Source organism: Melanotaenia boesemani, chromosome 17 (assembly GCF_017639745.1).
Source record: "Melanotaenia boesemani isolate fMelBoe1 chromosome 17, fMelBoe1.pri, whole genome shotgun sequence".
Taxonomy (NCBI): domain Eukaryota; kingdom Metazoa; phylum Chordata; class Actinopteri; order Atheriniformes; family Melanotaeniidae; genus Melanotaenia; species Melanotaenia boesemani.
Genome location: NC_055698.1, coordinates 13,096,235 through 13,117,146, shown reverse-complemented (window position 1 = coordinate 13,117,146; position 20,912 = coordinate 13,096,235). Strand labels below are relative to the sequence as shown.

Below are 20,912 nucleotides of genomic sequence, written 5' to 3'. Positions count from 1 at the left end.
GTGGCATGTGCATGTGTATGTGTGTGCATGGGCACAAGGGCCAGTGGAGTGTATATAAGAGAAGCAGAAAGACCTGAATGTAATGTCACCAGCACAGCCTCTCCAAGTGCCCTGGCTATTTTATCATTTGGCCCTCCATCTTGCTCTAACACACAGACACACACCCTGTAGCAACTCTTATTAGGACATCGTTCTGGCTCTTATTCATTATAGACAGCCTAAACCTGAAGTCACTAACAAGCAGACAGCGGTTCGGATCCGGACCCAGAACTTGTCCCACATGGACCCGGAGTTGAAATACGCCCCTACCCACATACACGTTCAACTTCACGTTTCAGAGCAACAGTGACAATGCTCACAAATAAATGTGATGAAATGTATATAATAAAGCGTAGAAAGGAGAGTGTATTGGAGGACTCATCATGCAGCCCCTCTAAAAACCTTCTCATCTGTGAGGGTGATGGATCAGTTTCAGTGTCTCATAACAACATGAGGTGGAGAAAGGTTTTATTTGTTGTGGATCCTACCCCAGGTCTGTTTGAGACGAGTCATGTATGTCTCATTTTGTTTAAAGTTTTAAAATTTACTTGATTCAATATCATTATGATCTTCCAGACCTTGGCTCCAAAAGTTTTTGTCAAACTGGACCTCGATTCATTTTAGTTAAATACCCCTGGCCTAACCGACCTCCAACCCTAACCTCTACTAGAACTGGTTGATGTCTGAACCTAACCTCCTCCTAAACTCAATTTACATCTTTTACCTAACCCTTTACCAGGACCCCACAGATGACATTAACTTTGGTTGATGTTAGGTTGATGTTAATACCAGTACATATCCCAGATAGGTAAGTACAACAAGTACACACTCACAAGCACACTTTTTGTATCTTAAAGCTATTCCCTTCTTCCTTCTTGGGTCACCCCAATTCAAATTCTTGCTCCATAAAAAACCTATTTTCTTTTTTCTTTTTGAACCTGTCAATAATGATCATAAATTATTGCAGCACTATGACTCATTATTCGGAGAAATTACCAAGTCTAAATTAATTGGTACTTTTGCAGTACTTTTTGGGTTTATTAACATACACTTCAATAATTTCCAATGTATGTGGTGCAAAAATGAAAAACAACCAGGAACTTGTATAAATAATAAAGGTAAATTAATAAGAAGAAACCAATATTACTTACTTACTTTTTTTTTATATAAAACTATCCTAACATAATATTCCTACATAATATGGGAATGTAAAATCTAAATGAAGATCTAGGTACAATTCTCCCACGTTTTATATAGATCTGTGCTAACTGTCCACATTAGTTATGTGTGGGTACATGGGCTCAAAATGAACACCACTGTGGGCCCACTTTGGTTGACCATATAGGTGTCGTAGGGCAGCTGGCTAGGCTGGAAATCTCTTTTACCCTTGTTTGCTTTCACTTGCAGGTGGAATGCTGGGTGGTTTGTCCTGCTGGGTTTTGTAATTGGGTGGTGGCTCAGCTGCTCCAGCCATTATCTACACATATGCCTGGCATCTGGTAATCAGGTGCTGCATTTATCTGGATGGAGACTGCAGCAGTTCCCTACCAGATAGTCGTTGCTGCTACACTACCTGAAGACTGCTCCAGTAGAGCTGCCTCCCTCCTGGAGTTTCAGTGTGTCACCTCAGAACCTCCAGTCGGACCTGCCCGCCCACTCTCCACCTGTTTACACCTGTCCCTGAACATTTGTCAGCTGCTCCCATAGCCTACTGCCTTACAGATCATGCTTCCTAAGAACCCAAAACCAAGTGAGATAGTGAGCTCCTCCACCTTCTGCTCCACTGAACTAGCCTGCTTGTCACCACAATAAATCAACCTTTTTTAACTGTTTTTAACTGTTCTCTACAGCTGCCTTTTGGCTACGGCTGCTTTTGCATTTTATTAGCCATATAGGACACACAAACAAATGTTGATAGGGCAATGAGCTTTTTAAAAACATTCTGTTTAGGATTGGGTAAATTCTTAGAGAAGTCCATATTTATGCACAAATACGCTTTGGATAGACTCACATGTGTCTCGTGTCCCTCCCTCAGGTTGTATGTGAGATCCTGCTGGATATCCTGGACAAAGTGGTGAGAGTACTCAGGGTAGAGGTCTAACACCTCATAGAGGCCTTTCAGATTGATACACTGCAGGTCACAGTAGGTCAGGGCTTTCACATCAGCGTTGGTCTTTATTACCCGGTTATCCAAAGACAGATTTGCTCCAATTAGGTCACCTTTACCTGTTTAGAGAGAGATAGAAAAGATGGGTTACAAAAGGGCCCATCGCACAAGTCTTTCACATTGCTAAAAGGGACTGAAGATGCAGAGTCTGTAGTCTCTTATAGAGTTTCACATCTTCCATCCATTGATGGATTTTGAGAGAGTACTCAGGTAGAAGGGTGTAAGAGCTTTGAAGCAGAATAATGCTGAAACATAATGAAGACCTCTTAACTATTTAAGTCTGCTGTACAGATATATGGGGAACACTAGGGAGTAAGATATTCAAAATATGTCTTACAAAATGAATAAATGGATTCTAGCTCATATATTAGTGTTTTCCTAGTAGAGAATAAAGGCCAGATAAAAATAAAGCATGCATAGATTATACATACTTTATATATCCTTTTTATAGAGCAGAACAACTGTTTTATGTGTCTTTTCAAGAAAATATTATATTGCATATGCTACGGAAAGAGACAACATAGTCAAAATGAGACACAGAAGTGATGTAAAGAACTGGACATACAGTACATGAAAATGATCAAATGAACAAGTCTGAATAGTAAGGGAGAAATACAAAATGATGAAAATGAGAAACAAAAGATCCAAGAAGACATGCAAGATGCCCACAAAGATACACAAACAGGCAAAAAAAGACAAAAATGACCAATATGAGACATATAAAGCCATAAATGGGACATAATAATGGGACGAATAAAAAGATTAAACATAAAGCTAACAGAAATTGTATGCAAAACATTTAAATTTAATAATTTACAATCATTTACTCCTTGTAGCTCTTTTCAACACTTAAAGGGCATCAAACAGCAGAAAGTAAAGAAAGTACAAATATACATTTCTGGCATTCAAAAACAAAACAAAAACAAATCAGTGACCAATATAACCACCTTTCTTTGAGAGGACACTCAAAAGCCTGCCATCCATAGATTCTGTCAGTGTCTTGATCTGTTCATGATCAACATTGCGTGCAGCAGCAACCACAGCCTCCCAGACACTGTTCAGAGAGGTGTACTGTTTCCCTCCCTGTAGATCTCACATTTGATGAGGGACCACAGGTTCTCTATGGGGTTAAGATCAGGTGAACAAGGAGGCCATGTCATTATTTTTTCTTTTTTTAGACCTTTTCTGGCCAGCCACGCAGTGGAGTACTTGGATGCGGGTGATGGAGCATTGTCCTGCATGAAAATCATGTTTTTCTTGAACGATGCTGACTTCTTCCTGTACCACTGCTTGAAGAAGGTGTCTTCCAGAAACTGGCAGTAGGACTGGGAGTTGAGCTTAACTCCATCCTCAACCCGAAAAGGTCCCACAAGCTCATCTTTGATGATACCAGCCCATACCAGTACCCCACCTCCACCTTGCTGGCATTTGAGTCAGAGTGGAGCTCTCTGCCCTGTACTGATCCAGCCACGGGCCCATCCATCTGGCCCATCAAGACTGACTCTCATTTCATGAGTCCATAAAACCTTAGAAAAATCAGTCTTATGATATTTCTTGGCCCAGTCTTGACGTTTTATCTTGTGTGTCTTGTTCAGTGGTGGTCGTTTTTCTTCCTTACCTTGGCCATGTCCCTGAGTATTGCACACCTTGTGCTTCTTGGCACTCCAATGATGTTGCAGCTCTGAAATATGACAAAACTGGTGGCCAATGGCATCTTGGCAGCTTCACACTTGATTTTCCTTAGTTCATGGGCAGTTATTTTGCGCCTTGTTTTTTCAGCACGCTTCTTGCGACCCTGTTGACTATTTTGAATGAAATGCTTGATTGTTCGATGATCACGCCTCAAAAGCTTGGCAATTTTAAGAGTGCTGCATCCTTCTGCAAGACATCTCACTATTTTTTACTTTTCAGAGTCAAATTTCTCTTCTGACCCATTTTGCCAAAGGAATGGAAGTTGCCTAATAATTATGCACACCTGATATAGAGTGTTGATGTCATTAGACCACACCCTTCTCATTACAGAGATGCACATCACCTGATATGCTTAATTGGTAGTAGGCTTTCAAGCCTGTACCGGTTGGAGTAGAACAACATGCATAAAGAGGATGATGTGATCAAAATACTCATTTGCCTAATAATTCTGCACACACTGTACTTAAACCCCTTGTGAATTATCTGTCAGATGATGCGTAAATTCAAATACTTAGAGTACAACTGGTCATCTGGGAAGCAAGTTACTATTTAGATTAAACAGATGAAGCTTGAGATGCTACAGTCACTAACAGCTAACAGAATATTACTGTCTCTGCTGTTAATAATTATTAGTTACAAAGCACAATTATTCTAATTGCTTTTATGTTTTATATTTTGATGGAAGTGTCCATGACACTTAAATACAGGGTGAAGCTAAATATCACATTAGTGTTAATGTTCCATAAGGTGGTAAATTATTTATTATAGTCATTGTGAACTGTGAATGAGGCTAAATTACACTGACAGAGCTGAAGTCGTGACTGTCCCTATGCTTCCCTTCTTTGCCACTGTCTATCAGTTCATTCTTTGTTACTTTAATCATGTTAACTTATCATTGTTTCTATTTCTTGACTGCCTCCATTTTTTTACTTGTCCGGTCCAGCATTGTAGCAAACAGAATGATAGTCTAGCTGCTGTGTTGTGCCGAACAAATTTGCTCTGCCAAGATGAGCTTTTATGGGCTCCTCTTGGTAATCTCTTTTTTAAACTTCTTTATTTGTTTAAATATATTGTTTTATCTTATTTATTTGGTGTTATGAAATTTATGTAATCTTGCTGTACCTGACCAGGGAGGACAGAAGAAAAAAGAACAGAGGACAATAATGGACAGAAGGAAAGTGGAACAAAAGGAAGAAGATACAGTAGACAGTGGCAACAACCCTTCAATCCAGCTTAACACCAGACAACCAATTGCTACACCTGCACAGAAACACAACAGAGAACTTCTTACAGCTTTTACAAGTAAACTAAGCTGACAATCATTAGGAGCTCCTAAAAATAACCAAGACAACAACAAGAAGATGTATCACAACAACAACCAAAGTACCAAAGACACACACCAAAAGGTGAGCAGAGATGAGCGTGATCGTGCAAATATGACCACGTCTCCATGGAGGCTAGAGGCAGACCTGGGCCATCAGCAGCGATCCCAGAGCACAAACCCAAGCCACCCCACCACGAAGACCACCCCGGACCCACCCCGAGGGCGGCAGAGGAAGGCCCCAGCTAGAACATCCCCCCACAACCCCCCCCACCCCCCCACCCCCGCAGCCATGGGGCACAAGATGAAGATCAAGACCCAGAAGAGCGAAGGGCCCCAAGCCCCAAGAGCCCAGAAGGACCAGGCCAGCCCAGACAGCCACCCGGTATGGGCCCCAATGTTCCAGCAGCCCCCTTCACCTCCCCTAAGTGTTACTTTCTATATCCCTGTCTTCCTCTTTCTTCAGTTTTTATTTGCTTTTAATTGCTCTTTACTTCCTTACTTTATCTTACCAGACCTCATATCAACTGTATTTCATTTCACTCACTTAGTATTTCTCACCCTCTCCTCTTATCCCTTCCATAACGGTTCACCATTAATTTCCATCATCCCTTTGCACATTATTCTACCTCCTTCCTGGCCTCCCTTAGTTCATCCCCCCTCACTTTTTGTTTGAGTTTTTTTTTTTTTCAGATATGCTTCTGTACACATTCTGTCCTCCTTTACAAAGAAACACTCTCCTCATTCACCCTGTTAATGCCTAATATCATGGCCTCTCTTGTTTTCATTCTTCCTCTATTATGGTGTACTGATGTGGTGCTACACACTTGTGTTTAGACAGACAAAGAGATGAAGAGAAACACATGGAGAGAAAAGGAAATGAACAGAGACTGAGGAGCAAAACATTCAATGTCAGTCTATCTCTACACAGTCAGCAAGCAAGCAGAGAGATCATGCACACCGCCTGTCAAGCCCACACACACACGTATGCACCCACACACACACAAACATATGCCATTCTGTGCAGCAATAAACAGTTCCACCTACCTGATTCACATAAATGACCAAACACATACAATTTTTTTCCCACAGGAGCATGTACATTCAGATGTTGAGACAAACAGGTAAACACACAAGAACACACACAAATGAACAAACCAAAGATTGGCAAGAATTAACGAATGCTGAGAGAAAGTTATAAACAGAATTTCAGAGTTCCAGTTTCTTTGTAGGTCTGTGACATGTAGGTTGTAGAGCAAAAGCCAAAAAAGTCACTTAAGACAAGAGGTTGTGTCACAGCAGATGTGTGTGGATGGGAATCTTAATTCCGTAAGTTTGCATCTCATTTTAGATTTATTCTGCACAAAGACACAATATTTGTTGTTTTTTTTTTGTTGTTGTTGTTGTTGTTTGTATAGTTTTTTTTCCATTCCAAAATTCTCTTTCAATTTTGTTGCATCAGAAAATTCTTCAGCATGCTTAAGCATTTATACGTTAGTGTAAATGTACAGAATAAAAGTTGTGTGTTGAAAATGAATAATGGATTGTAAACAAAGTCACAATTTTCTCATAGATTAACAATTCATATTAGCTTATAAGTGTGTAGTGGCTGAACAACACACAGCAACATTGCTTGGAAGAAACAGAAAATACCAGTTTTTTATATGTTTAAAGTTAATTACCAGTCAGTTTAATACTTATTAAAACTTAATTTTACTGCAGAAGTTTACTGGCCTGTCAGTTTTACAGTATCGTCACCTTTATTCTCGTCATTCAGGGCGACTGTGTTCCATGGGCACGCAGTTCGCCAGCTTTGGCTTTAAGACTCTTCTGTGTGGTATCCCTGTGTGGGTTTGTTGTTGAACTGGCTGTAGAATTTGTAAGAGCTTTTCTTTTTGACAGACATTGTGGTTTACAGAAAAGACTATTCCTAATTTCACTTTGCGTTTGTAGAGGATATTTGGTTTATAGGAGGTTTTTGTGTTTTAGAACCCGGTACTTGTATTTTGTTTGTAGGAAATTGTATTTATTTAATAAATACTTTTATTTATACCATTTTGAGGACGTCCGGTCAGTTTTGTTATTGACCCTCATCCCCTGGACTAAAAGGGGGTTATAACACTGTTTCAATAGAAAGTAATGAGATGTTTCAAAATTATCTTGTAGTTTTGTTTTACTTTAAAACAAAACTTTCCACACGTCCATGTGATTTCTGTCCCAACTTTCCTGTGTCTCATATAGTCCGCTTCAAATTATCAGTTCACATGAGCTCCTTGCATTTACTTTCTATGTGTAATGTCTTTCTTCAGTATTCGGTACTACTTTTTTTTTTTTTTTTTTTTTTTTTTTTTTATTATTATTACTATTGTTATTATTATGGTAATAGTTTTGGAAACCTTTTTATTATGCTTTTAATCTAATCTGGTTTCATTCATTGTGTTTCTTAAAGGCCAACTTGGATCTTTGTAAGTTTACTCATAGTGGTTTTATTTGCCTTGTTGAACTTTTGCTTTGTTGTATTTAAAGTTCAATCAAATGTTGGTAAAAAAAATTGTAAGATTCTAGTAAGCTGCCTCCTGTTTTCTGTATATGGATCATGTCTTCCTATAAATCCAAAAATATGCAATTTTTTCTTTAAGTTATTTTGTCCACTAATGGCCTTTATTTGAAAATAGCTTGTGATTAAAATGGTCAGAAAGTGAGAGGGGGGTGAGATGCAGCATGAAGTGTTCCATTCTGGGACTTGAGCCCAGCAAGGCTGCATCAAGGAGCTTAACCCCCTGACTCAACCAACCCGTAGTAAAATATTGATTAGCATTCTATTACTACTTATTGCACATACCTTTCTTCATTTTGTTTCAATTGCAGCTTTGGGAAATGCTTGGAGATCTTTTTCCTCAGTTAAAAATAAAACACTTTGTACTTTAACGTTTTTGTTTCAATTATCTAATTAATAGATATCCAACTATTGATATAGATCCTGCAAGTGTTAGGTTATTCTTTTTCCCTAATTTTAGCAAATCAAACACATAAATCATTACTTGAATCTGCAAATGAAAACAAACGAAATTTGGTTCTGGGTGCTGTACAAAAGACTGACCTCTACAAGTCACTGCTAAACTGGCTAAGACGAAGATGAAACTAAAACTACCAAACTCAAGACAGATTCAGTTTGACTGAATAACATGGCTATGGAATATGTGACCATACTCAGCTGGACTTTATATCAGCTTGATTGGGAATGATTTAACATGTGTAAACTCAGACAGTCATGAAGTAAATGAACGACTGGTAAATATATACTTTACTATGCAGAAACAAGCTTTTATTTGTTTCAACATCTTCCTGTCTGCTCTGCTCATCTTCACTGACCTAATCAAGGAATATTTTTCAAAATAACAAGAAAAAATACTGTGAATATAGCAGCTTGGGAAATGAAGAATAGAGCTCCCTCATTTGTATGCTAAGCCAGATAAGCCCTTCTTCGACAGTTATTTGTAAAACATACCACTGAAAAAACTGCATCTAACTAGAGTTCGTTTTATGGGAGCTTAAGTAACAACAGACTGTAAGAATGAGCTACTGCCTTCAGAACACTATAATGGTCCTCCCTTTTCTTTTCTAAACAATGAGCTCATTTACAGGATCTAGCTTTAACTCAATGAGCCACACTGTGCTTTTTTATGAAGCTTACTATGAGGAGGTTTCTTTGTGTGTAAAACTATAATGGCACAGACAGACTGTTGCTCTGTATCTGAGCCTCATCTTCATCCCTTTAACATACCTAAGATGGCCAAGACCATCCCATCTTTCAGCACTTCCATGGACCCTGAACAGACAAAGAAGATGGCCTGCAGAGCATCGCCCTGTCGAAGGAGGTACTCTCCAGGGGCGCAAAAGGAGGTCTTGATATGCAGTGACAGGGAGCGCAGGCAGCCACGACTGGCAGAGGCAAACAGCGACAGCTCCAGGATCTCCTTGTTAAGATGCATGGTGATGTCGGATCGCAGCTCATCTGGAAAGTCCTTCAGCAGCTGTAGAGATGATGGGGGGAGAGGAAGAAGCAAAGAATGAAATCAGGAGGGGAAAAAATGAAAAGTGTGGGAAGCATGACAAGAAGAAAACACCTTTCTGCAACTCTAATTAAATTTCCATCCTTCATTGCATCTGTTTTCTGTTTTCTAAGCTGTGAACACATTGTAAACTGTTCCTTAATAAATATACAATGTGGAGTTACCTTAGAATAGTTAAAAGAAAAAAAAGTCATAACAATAAATGTCATCTGTCTGTCCATCGTCCATGATGATAACATGGTGTTGATCAATGAGTCATCAGAGCCAGGCTGACTTTAATCAACAGGCACATCTATGATTCATCAGTCTGGATTTCATCATCACTTCATTTCAGCCTTGATCTGGGTTCTAATAGCTGCCTCGCAGTCATGCACAGCTCTGAGAAGCAGATAACTATTAAACTACTGACAAGATTCCCAGAGATTGTCATGGTAAGGTGCTACTCATCCTGCTTTTCTGCTGCTGTTTTCTTTAAAGTATCCTGATGCCACATTTACAAACTTAACTCTGTTTGCACTTGTCTCTAGTTCTTATGTCTTTATTGTACTCATTCTAGTCTGGATAATATTCAAAGATTCCAAATTGAAACACAGCTCAGGTTATATTTGGTAGAAAAAATGTAAATAAAGACATTTTTGGTGGAATAAATCTTTTTAAAAGATATCACAGATGAAGTAAAGTGATGTCTTTCTTTCCCTGTCAGGCTGTGGTGAGAGCAACAACACGCTTCTGCATTCACAGGGGTTATGTAGCTTCGATCACATTATGACTGTTATGATGAGCTTAAATGTGACTGATATGTAAGGAATGACAAGAATGCTTAATATCAAATTAAATACAGATCCTTCTGTGCTCTGCAGATTGATGATTTAAGTATGGCCTAGAAATATTTTGATAGATATGCAATGTTGTATTTGTTTGATTCTTCTTGTATGCCACCGCAACAACAAAAAGTAAAAATACATTCGAAATGCAGATTAAGTGCTTTGATGAATGGGGTTCAACACAATATCAAATGAAACTTTTAACCCATAAAGCCCCGACCCATGAAAAAAAGCTTTAATATAAGGTCGATTTTTGGCCCTTTAACAAAATATAACAAAAAGATTTATTTTTTTTTGGGGGGGGGTTATCTACCATTTATTACCATGTGATAGTTTAAAAATATTATAATGTGGTTTCCTGCTTCTGGGTAGGGGACAGAAGACAAGTATTAGATTGTGTTCAACAGGATTTTAAGCAAAGTTTATACCATAAATTGAAACAAAATGTCTCAGAAACTGTATTTGACAAATATGTCACGCAGGGCTCTTATGGGTTAAACAGTATTTTACAAATGACATACATCAGGGTTCAATTTCAGCTGATAGTTTAAAAAACACTGACACACAAGCAAGTTTCTGCTTTTTGATGCTTTGTCTGCTGTGGTCTTTCTGCCATTAATTTCGTCAAGTTAAATGGACTGCATCTGGGTTCAGATCAGGTGCCTCAGCCGCTGAAAGTATAGAACTTGAAAATAATCTTGTTGTTGAATCCTGTTGAATCAATTTCTCAACTCTTTTTTTTTTTTTTTTTTTTTTTTTAACAATAATAAAGAAGCCTTTGCTTTTTACCAAGCTCTAATTCCTTAATCCTTCTTCTGGTCCTAACTACAGAATAAGCAAAGTAGGGAATAGGCAAAGGATAAATGCAAAATAAAGAGTATACAGTACGTGATGGTCATGTTGGCTTAACTTTAACACACAAAAACACTTCTAATCCCTTGCTCACACAACTTAATCTGTTTGTCCACTTTTCGTACCTCATTACTGTCGATACCATTGTTGACTGACCAAGTTGTCTGAAAGTATTCAAGCATTCGCTGCTTGAGGGAATGTGGCAGGTGATGGACACGTATGAAGTCCTTGAGGTCTTTGGTTCTGGTGTGGTAATGGGACCAACGGGAGTACATCCTCTGGATGATGGCTGTCACATTGCCGAAAACCAAGGCATGCATCAGTGCTGCAGGTAAAAAGAGGGAGAGGAGAAAAGAGTAAGGGATGATGGTGACACAGGAAATGGATAATGGAGGATAACATCAGTAAAATGCTGGAAAATATTTAAACTGACAATAAATGGTCAAGACAGTTATCTAAATAGTAAACTGTTTTTGATGCTATTGTTTTCCTGGGAGCATTAGAAAAATAAAATTTGTGTAGCTCTCTGTAATCTTGACTGAAACATGTCCTTTCTACACCCACAGTAATGTATTTTCCTAATCTCATTCTGTTTTCAACTCACATTTTCCACCAGATGTGAAACAGTCACTGTTGTATCAGTGATTAGTCAAAATGTAGTTTATAGAAATATAAAAAACTTTTAATGTCATCCTTTCATTAGGTAATGGTTTGTTCAGAGATAAATTCAAAAGTGTTTCTCTTAAGGCTTAGAATTACTCTGTTTAACTCTACAATTAACTCATCAGTTAATTATAATCTGGCAAGAATTCTGTTTCATCCTTAAACTCATTTCACTTGAATTATGCTCTGAAATATGAGCAGGTGCTTTGTGCTAGTTTTCATTACGTTTCAGCCCACAAGAGATAGCATGTGTGTGCCAGCATGTGTATGTGAGGTGTGTTTGTGACTGCTATTGCCCTCAGGCAGCTGTGGGCATTTAGCATTTAGCTAAACCAGAGCAGTAGGTATCCACAGGGAGAACCCTGCCACAGGAACCTCTCCCCATCCTCAAAAAACAAACTAACATACTATAACTATTGAGTTTAAATTGGATCAAGACATTCTGTAAATATTTGCTCATTATATTACATGATAATGAAACTAGGGAAACATATATACCTGCCAAGTAAGATGAGATGATTTAGTAGTAACGTATATGTTGATGAGATTTTACAACATGACCACTTATACTAATGTCTCAGTATGAAATGAGCTTCAATATAAGATACAATAAGCTGGTAATTTCCAAAATGTGTGTGTCATTACATGCATCATATATTATGTATTTGGTGTACCTCCTATTAGCATGACGCAAATAGAGAAGATCTTTTCTGCGTCAGTGTTTGCTGACACATTACCGAAGCCCACGCTGGTAAGACTGGTGAGGGTGAAGTAGAGTGATGCAATGTAGATGCTGCGGATGGAGGGACCACTGCTAGTTGCATTTACAACTCCCACTGCATGGTACGGCATATCCATACGCTTTCCTAGCTCATGAAGCCATCCTGTTTTTAGGAAGATGTGAATATGAATATAAAGGGATAAAGGGATGTTTAGACAGCAAGTAGCACAGTAAGTAAAACAGAGTAACTAATTTACTTACAGTCTCTACAAATGTATATCACAGTCATAATGTAGATAAAGACTAACTCCTCAGAATTATTTCCTAAGTTTGGAAACTGTGTTTAGCACTCCTAAATGCTAGATCTAGAACAACAGATTCAACACAAGAAGGAAAGCAGATGCTTGGAAGTCAGAGCTCATCCCTGGCCAATACAATGTGGAGACATGCAGCTGATCCCATGGGAGTCTCTTGCAGACACTGATAAATGGTAATTGGATGGAAACACCTCAAGGCTGCTTGACTTCAACACTAACTTCAGAATCAGAAACAAGTAATTAGGATACAACACATTAATCCTGTCTCATCTACTGACCCACTCTCTTATGACACTGTAAGACTGTAATTGGTAAGAGAAATCTGCATTGCTCTCATGACCCATGGCAATGTAGGCCTGCAACCCGTTATGAGTATGCAAGAGTCAATTAATTACAAGCATTGCAGCTCATCAATACTAACCAGAGATCAGCACAGAGGGCCTCATTACATGACTGACCTAGAGTCTGAGGGTGAAGCCGTGAGAGTCCGTCATCAATTATGAGAGGAGTCAAGCAATTTAAACCTCACTTGTCTCATAATTTCCATTTAATACTAAAGGGATCAACAAGGACAATAAAGACATCTCATTAAACTGCTATACACCCGGAAAGATGCACAGCATGTAAATCTCGTTTAAGTTTTGCATTAATTGCAGGTTCAAAATTTTATATAACAATACTTTAATGTGCCATGTTCTGATGTAAATCACCAGATTCATACTGACAGAAACACAAATACTAAGGCAGTTAAAATCATATTAACCCAACAATAGTTTCCTGCTGATTTGAGCACAGTTATCAACAGCACTCCTACTGTGCTGAAAGAAATGAGTGTAGCTCATGATAACTTTTGTTTAAAAAGCATTTGTTTTAAAATCAAAGAAATGTGTAAACATTTGTGGATTCAGGGAAACAACTGGTATAGTTTTCTCAGTACACACCAGCATCCCAGTTGTATGGTTTATTCTCCATCTCCATCTTGCCAATAATATACCAGATGCAAGCCATCCAGTGGGCCAGAAGAGCAAACATGGACATGAGCAGGGTCAGGACCACTGAGCTATGCTGTGAGTAGCGGTCCATCTTCTGCAGGAGCCTCAGCAAACGAAGCAGACGCACAGTTTTTAACATGTGGACCACAGACATCTGAGGAAATAGAACAACAAACAAAGGATAATTTGAATTATTTTACCAATCACAATTAGAACCTACCTAACCCTTTAAGATGCTGCTCAAGCATTTGGTAAAGCACATTTTTAAGTGATGATGATGAATTTTATTAAACATTTGTTTAAATAAACCTTCCTGAGCCATCTCTATTACTTTATTTGTATATGTGAAACATTATTCTCTTGCTTTTTTTCTTAGAGTTAACTTTAAAGAGTTAAGAAGAAACTTGTGGAACTTACAACATGAAAGGCTGATTATTAAATTGCTGTATAATCATGTCAATATTTAAACAGTAAAAAAGGGTTTACAAAGCTCTCCAAATTATTGGAAACAAATCAATAAAACACCCCCTATGATGATGACAAATCATGGACCCAGGTTTCCCTTGCCCAGATGTGGGTCACTGGGGCCCCCCTCTGTAGCCAGGCCTGGAGGTGGGGCAAGGAGGCGAGCACCTGGTGGCCGGCCTTTGCCCATGGGGCTTGGTCGGGCTCAGCCCGAAAGGGTGACATGGGCCCCCCAACCATGGACTCACCACCTGCAGGAGGGGCCATAGGGGTTGGGTGCAGTGTGATCTGGGCGGCTGCTGGAGGTGGGGGCCCTGGTGGTCTGATAAAAGGCTGCAGAAGCTAGCTCTAGGAACGTGGAATGTCACCTCTCTGGCGGGCAAGGAGCCTGAGCTGGTGCGAGACTCACCTCGACACACGGCTTGGACTCTGGAACACTGTCCTTGAGAGGGGCTGGACCCTCTTACATTCAGGAGTTGCTCCCAGTGAGAGGCGCCGAGCAGGTTTGGGCATGCTCATTGCACCCCGACTTGGTGCATGTATGTTGGGGTTTACGAAAGGGTAGCTTCCCTCCGCCTTCAAGTGGGGGGATGGGTCCTGACTGTTGTTTGTGCTTATGCACCAAACAGCAATTCAGAGTACCCACTCTTTTTGGAGTCCTTGGAGGGGGACTCCCTCATTCTGCTGGGGGACTTCAATGTCAGAGACCTGGATGGGCGTGATTGGGAGGAAGGGCCCCCCTGATCTGAATCTGAGTGGTGTTTTGTTGTTGGACTTTTGTGCTCATTATGGATTGTCCATAACGAACACCTTGTTCAGGCACGAACAATTGGAGTGTCCACATGTGCACTTGGCACCAGGACACTCTAGGCCGCAGTTCGATGAATGACTTTGTAGTCGTATCATCGGACTTGTGGCTGCATGTCTTGGACACTCGGGTGAAGAGAGGGGCAGAGTTGTCAACTGATCACCACCTGGTGGTGAGTTGGCTCAGATGGTGGGGGAGGATGCCGGTCAAGCCTGGCAGACCCAAGGGTGTTATGAGGGTCTGCTGGGAAACGTCTGACGGAGTCCCCCGTTCAGAAAGAGTTTCAATTGAATCCGAGCGGGCTGTGTTCCGTGCCTCTATTGTTGAGGCGGCAAGATTGTCAGTGCCTGTCATGGTGGTAACCCCCAAACTTGTTGGTGGACACCAGCAGTGAGGGATGCTGTCCAGCTGAAGAAGGAGTGCTTTCGGGTGTTTTTGGCCTGTGGGACTCCAGGGGCAGCTGATAGGTATCAGCAAACTAAACGGAATGCAGCTTTGGCAGTCGCTAAGGCAAGGAGTTTGGAGAGGCCATGGAAAAAGCCGGGCGGCTTTAAGGAGATTCTAGTCCACCATCCGGCGGCTCAGGAGGGGAAAGCAGTGTTCCATCAACACTGTGTACAATGGGGATGGGGGGACTGCTGACCTCGACTCGGGACATTGTGAGGTGGTGGAGGGAGTACTTTGAAGACCTTCTCAATCCCACTAACACGTCTTCCAATGAGGAAGTAGAGTCTGGGGACCCTAGTTTTGGCTCTTCCATTTCTGGGCCTGAAGTCGCTGAGGTGGTTAAAAACTGTATCTTGGGGTCTTGTGCACGAGTAAGGGAAGGATGGAGCAGGAGAACGACAGGCAGATCGGTGTGACGTCTGCAGTGATGCGGACTCTGCATCGGTCTGGCGTGGTGAAGAGGGAGCTGAGCCAAAAGGCAAGGCTCTCGATTAATCGGTCGATCTACGTTCCTACCCTCACTTATGGTCACGAGCTGTGGGTAATGACTGAAAGTACAAGATCACGAATACAAGTGGCTGCTACTCGGCATCGAGAGGAGCCAGATGAGGTGGCTCGGGCATCTGGTCAGGATGCCTCCTGGACTCCTCCCTGGTGAGGATTTCCGGACACATCCCACCGGAAAGAGGCCCTGGGGAAGACCCAGGACACGCTGGGTGGACTACATCTTGCAGCTGGCCTGGGAACGCCTCGGGATCCCCCCAGATGAGCTGATGAATGTGGCCAGGGTGAGGGTAGTCTGGGTTTCCCGACTTAGGCAGTTGCCCCCGCGACCCGACTCCATATAAGTGGCAGAAGATGGATGGATGGATGAAATCATTAAAAACTAAGTCTCCTAATGACAATTTGTTTGGAAGTGGTTGCCTAAGAAGCTGTAGTATATCCAAGGAATAGTCAGCTGATGCAGAACAAAGTCTCCAAGAATCCTAAATTTTTAATCTAAGAGAACCTTTGAAGAAAAGTATATGTGTTACCTGAAATGGCTCAAATTTAAGGAAACTGTAAATATGCTAAAAACCCTTTGTTGTCCAGGAACTGGAGTTGAATAAAAGCTTGCAAAAAAAATTAAGAGGCTTTTGAGTCTTAATCAAAAGTTATTTGGTCACTGTCATGCCTGCTCCTCCTCCACTAGTACACTCATCTTCACCAGCCTATTGATTACTAGTTCTGACACAACACTACTCAGGATTCCTCTGCTGCTTCTGCCATCTTGGACTCCACCTGTGTCTCATCTTCATCAGCCTTAGGAGTCACACCTGTTTACCCCTCTACTTAAACCCTCAGTTCACACCAGTCCATTGTATAGACTTATGCCTTCTCTCAGACTCTGTACTGCTTTCCCTGGGTTAGCTTTATTAAAATCTTTTACACTGCTACCTGTGTTTGTGTCCGCCTTTCAGCCGGTCCAGTCTTAAAGAAGACTATACCTACCATGGGCACAGCGGCAGTCCTCCTTCTGGAGAGGAATCTTCTTCCACCTCGGCTTCAGTCCCAGAGCAATCCACTGTAATTGCCCAACTTGCCACAGTAGCCACTGCTTTGGAGCAATGTGTGGGAAGACAGGAGTCAATGATGTCGAACTTATTGAGACATCTGCAAATCCAACATCATCCGTTGTCAGCAGCTGGCGTTAGTCCTGCTCCAATTCCAATGGCTGTTCCTGCTGCTGTTAACCGTTCCACTGCCTCTCTAGTAAGGCTTCCAGAAGTTTACCATGGAAACATATCTGGTTGTGCTGGCTTCCTCCTACAGTGTAATCTGTTTTTCAACTACCATCCAGGGCTGCTGGAAGGAGAACGGATATCAGCTGTCATTTCTCTCCTGGAAGGTCAAGCGTGTGAATGGGCTACAGTTGTCTGGACTCAAGGAGATGAAAATCTCTCCTTAAGCATGTTTCTTAACATTGTTTCGCTCTGTCTTTGATCATCCCCCAGAAGGCCGAGAAGGGGGAACGGCTCCTCCGTCTACAACAAGGGTCTTGATTTGTGGCTGGCTACGTGCTGGACTTCCGTGCTGTAGCTGCTGCAAGTGGGTGGAATGAACCAGCGCTAATCACTGCCTTCTGACAGGCTGCGGTTCGGATCAAGACGGAACTAACTAGCCTGTCCCTCAACGCCCTCATCACCCTGGCTATACACCTTGACAACCTCAACCGTGAGAGATACCGTACTGCCAACCAATCTTCAATGAGAGATCAACTAGAGAAGGAGCCAATGCAATTGGAACATGCTAGGCTTTCTGCAGCAGAGCAGCAGCGCTGAAGGGAGAGGGGTCTGTGCATGTACTGTGGAGAGGGGAATCACCTTCCTGATTGCCCTCATGTTCCCCGGGCTCAAGGGGATAAAAGAGGTTGTTGGAGTGCCGAGTCTCCACCCTTGTACTGCTCGGAACAATTTACTGTTCCAGTATCTGTTCATGCTGGTAATTTGAGCTTTCCTGTCTCAGCCTTAGTGGACTCCGAGGCAGCTGGCAATCACATCAACCCTGAACTGGCCCGATGACTTTGCTTACCTTTCCATTGGCTTCCCACTCCTATCGCTGTCCAAGCAATAGATGGGTGACCTATCAGCGAGGGCTCCGTTACCCACTTTATCAGGCCCCTAAAGCTCACTATGGGGACTCATCAGGAGGAGTTGACCCTTTTTGTTCTTCCTCAATCCCGTCATCTCCTCGTTCTTGGACTTCTGTGGTTCACTATAACCATGCCCATCGTTCACTGGTGAACCAAGAACGTGGGCTTTCCCTCACCATCACCGGATATCCACTCTGGGGCACTGGACTTTGCCTCCACATCTGTTGAGAGCCTCTCCACTCCTCCCGGGCACGCGGTCCCCAGGGAACATCAGGACCTGATGGCGGTGTTTAGCAAGACCCGAGCTACACGCTTACCACCTCACCGACCAGACTGTGCTATTAACCTTCTGTCATGTACCACTCCCCCCAGGAGTTGGATCTATCTGCTCACACAGGCCAAACACCATGCCATGGAGGCTTATGTTGAGGAGGCCCTCAAGCAGAAATTTATCCGTCCGTCTTCCTCTCCTGCAGCCGCAGGCTTCTTCTTTATAGATAAAAAAGATGGGGGCTCTCGGCCATGTATTGACTACTATGGTCTGAATAACATCACTATGAAGTACCGTTACTTTGTTCCTTTAGTCCCTAGTCCCAAAGTTTGGCCTCCGTAGTGCTTACAACCTAGTGTGCATCAGAAAGGGGGACGAATGGAAGATTCAGTACCCACGTGGGCCACTGTGTCATGCTGTATGAGCTGGCTAACGCCCCTTCGGTGTTGCAGTATCTCATCAGCGACATTTTGCGGGACATGCTATGTAAATACGTCATCGCCTACATTGATGATATCCTGATCTACTCCCAGTCTAGGTCCCAGCATGTTCAGCATGTTCAGCAGATCCTGGAACAACTGTTGGCCTATCAACTACACGTCAAATTGGAGAAATGTGAGTTCCAGAAGTCTACCGTCTCCTTCCTGGGTTACTTTATCAGTTCGGAATGGGTGAAAATGGACAAGGAGAAGGTCAATGCTGTCACTTTGTGGCCGACCCCTCAGGCCATCAAGGAGCTACAGTGATTCCTGGGGTTTGCAAACTTTTACAGGCGCTTCATCTGCGATTTCTGCTCAGTAGCATTCACCCCCAAGGCCCTTCTCAGAGGTAAACCAAAGGCCCTTGTGTGGACGCTGGCTCCTCAGGAAGCTTTTGTGGGTCTGTAGGCGCTTCACCTCAGCTCCGATCCTGAGTCTTCCCGATCCCAGTCTGGCCTTCGTGGTGGGGGTTGACGCTAGTGGGTCCGGTGTTGGGGCTATCCTCTCGCAGCCATCAGGTGAGCCCCCTAAACTCCACCCCTGCACATACTTTCCTTCACTGTTTCTCCAGCGGAACGGAATTATGACGTAGGGGACTGGGAGCTTCTGGCAGTAAAATTGGTTCTTGAGGTGTGGCAACATTGGCTCGAGGGAGCTCGTCAGCATTTCCAACTGATCACCGCAACCTGGAGTATCTCCGGACAGCCAAATGCCTTAACTCGCATCAAGCCAGATGGGCCATATTCTTTTCACAATTTGACTTTGCCATCTCTTACAGTCCTGGAAGTCATAACACCAAGACTGATGCTCTGTCACGCCGAGATGGACCTGGCACCTTATCTACGGAGCCTGTACCATCTTGCCAGCTTCAGTCTTTATCAACCCCATCCTGTGGGACTTTGATGCAGATCTGGAACGACAGTCGCGATTGATGCCGGCACATCCGGAGTGTCCTGCCTATCGGACATTCGTCCCTCTGAACCTCCGTGACAGGGTGATCCGGTGGGCACACACATCTACGTCCTCAGGTCATCTCAGCGCTAAGCAAACAGCCCACCTGATTTCCCAAAAAAACTGTTGGCCCCACCTGGATTCTGACATTCTCAGGCTTGTTCCTGTTCCCTCTGTGCCACCACCAAGTCTCAACGTCATCCACCTGCAAGGAAGCTCATGCCATTGCCGGTTCCACATAGACCATGGACCCATCTCACAGTGGACTTTGTTATGGACTTACCAGTCTCCAAGGGGCATTCTGTGATCCTGGTGGTGGTAGACTGTTTTTCAAAGTTTTGCAAATTAATCCCATTTTCTAACATACCTCCTGCTCTCCAGGTAGCCGAGGCTTAGTTCAGCCATGTTTTCAGGAATTTCGGCCTACCTGGATATCTTGTCCGATCAGGGTCCGCAGTTCATATCTCAGGTCTGGAGATCGTTCTTCTGCCGTCTTGGGACCTCGGTGAGTCTGACGTCTGGTTACCATCCTGAATCCAATGGGCAGGCTAAGAGGACTAATCAGGAGCTGGGGAGGTTTCTACGGGCTCACTGTTCCAGGAATCAACATGACTGGGTCTGGTTCCTGCCCTGGGCTGAGTATGCCCAGAATTCCCTCCGGTACGCCTCTATTAGCCTGACTCCGTTTCAGTGTGTGCAGAATTCTCTCAATTTAAATCATGCAGCTTAATCCCCTATATAACATTCTAACAATCATATCATTTGGACGTTGACACTTATTTTAAAAGAAATTTCTCAGAAAAACATAGAAAATCAACCTGTATGCAATAAATGTGCATATTTTACAGATGGTAAATCTAACAAGAAGAGTACTAAACCATATTAAAAGCACATGGCTAGTGCATCCAAACAGCACTGATACAAATGACAAAAACCTCTCAAGTATGCATTATGCCTTCTCCCACATTACAGGCTTTTCACGTGCTCTTCAGTTCTGTAATTAGAACTTGAAAAATGCTTGTTAACATTCCAACAGTAAGATCTATGAAAATTTACTGATGAAGGACCCTTGAATACAGAAATACCACTTACAGCAATCAGGCTCTTAATCACATGAGTGTTTGTTTTGTTGAGTTTCTAACTTCCAGTCCTCACTATCAGCATATTTCTCAGCACTCCAGATAAATGGTGAAGTCCC

General features: G+C 42.3%; 1 protein-coding gene across 5 annotated transcripts in view; it reads right to left on the bottom strand.

Moving 5' to 3' along the window:
* kcnh8 (potassium voltage-gated channel, subfamily H (eag-related), member 8) overlaps positions 1-20,912 on the bottom strand; it is a 73,218-nt gene that overhangs the window by 9,503 nt on the left and 42,803 nt on the right. For all 5 annotated transcript variants that reach the window (XM_041967356.1, XM_041967359.1, XM_041967357.1 and 2 more), the window contains exons 7-11: positions 13,611-13,815; positions 12,306-12,515; positions 11,094-11,293; positions 9,004-9,253; positions 2,051-2,265 (exon numbers count right to left, since the gene is read on the bottom strand). In XM_041967356.1, coding sequence (XP_041823290.1) covers positions 2,051-2,265; positions 9,004-9,253; positions 11,094-11,293; positions 12,306-12,515; positions 13,611-13,815 — 1,080 coding nt within the window. The remainder of the gene's footprint in view (positions 1-2,050; positions 2,266-9,003; positions 9,254-11,093; positions 11,294-12,305; positions 12,516-13,610; positions 13,816-20,912) is intronic.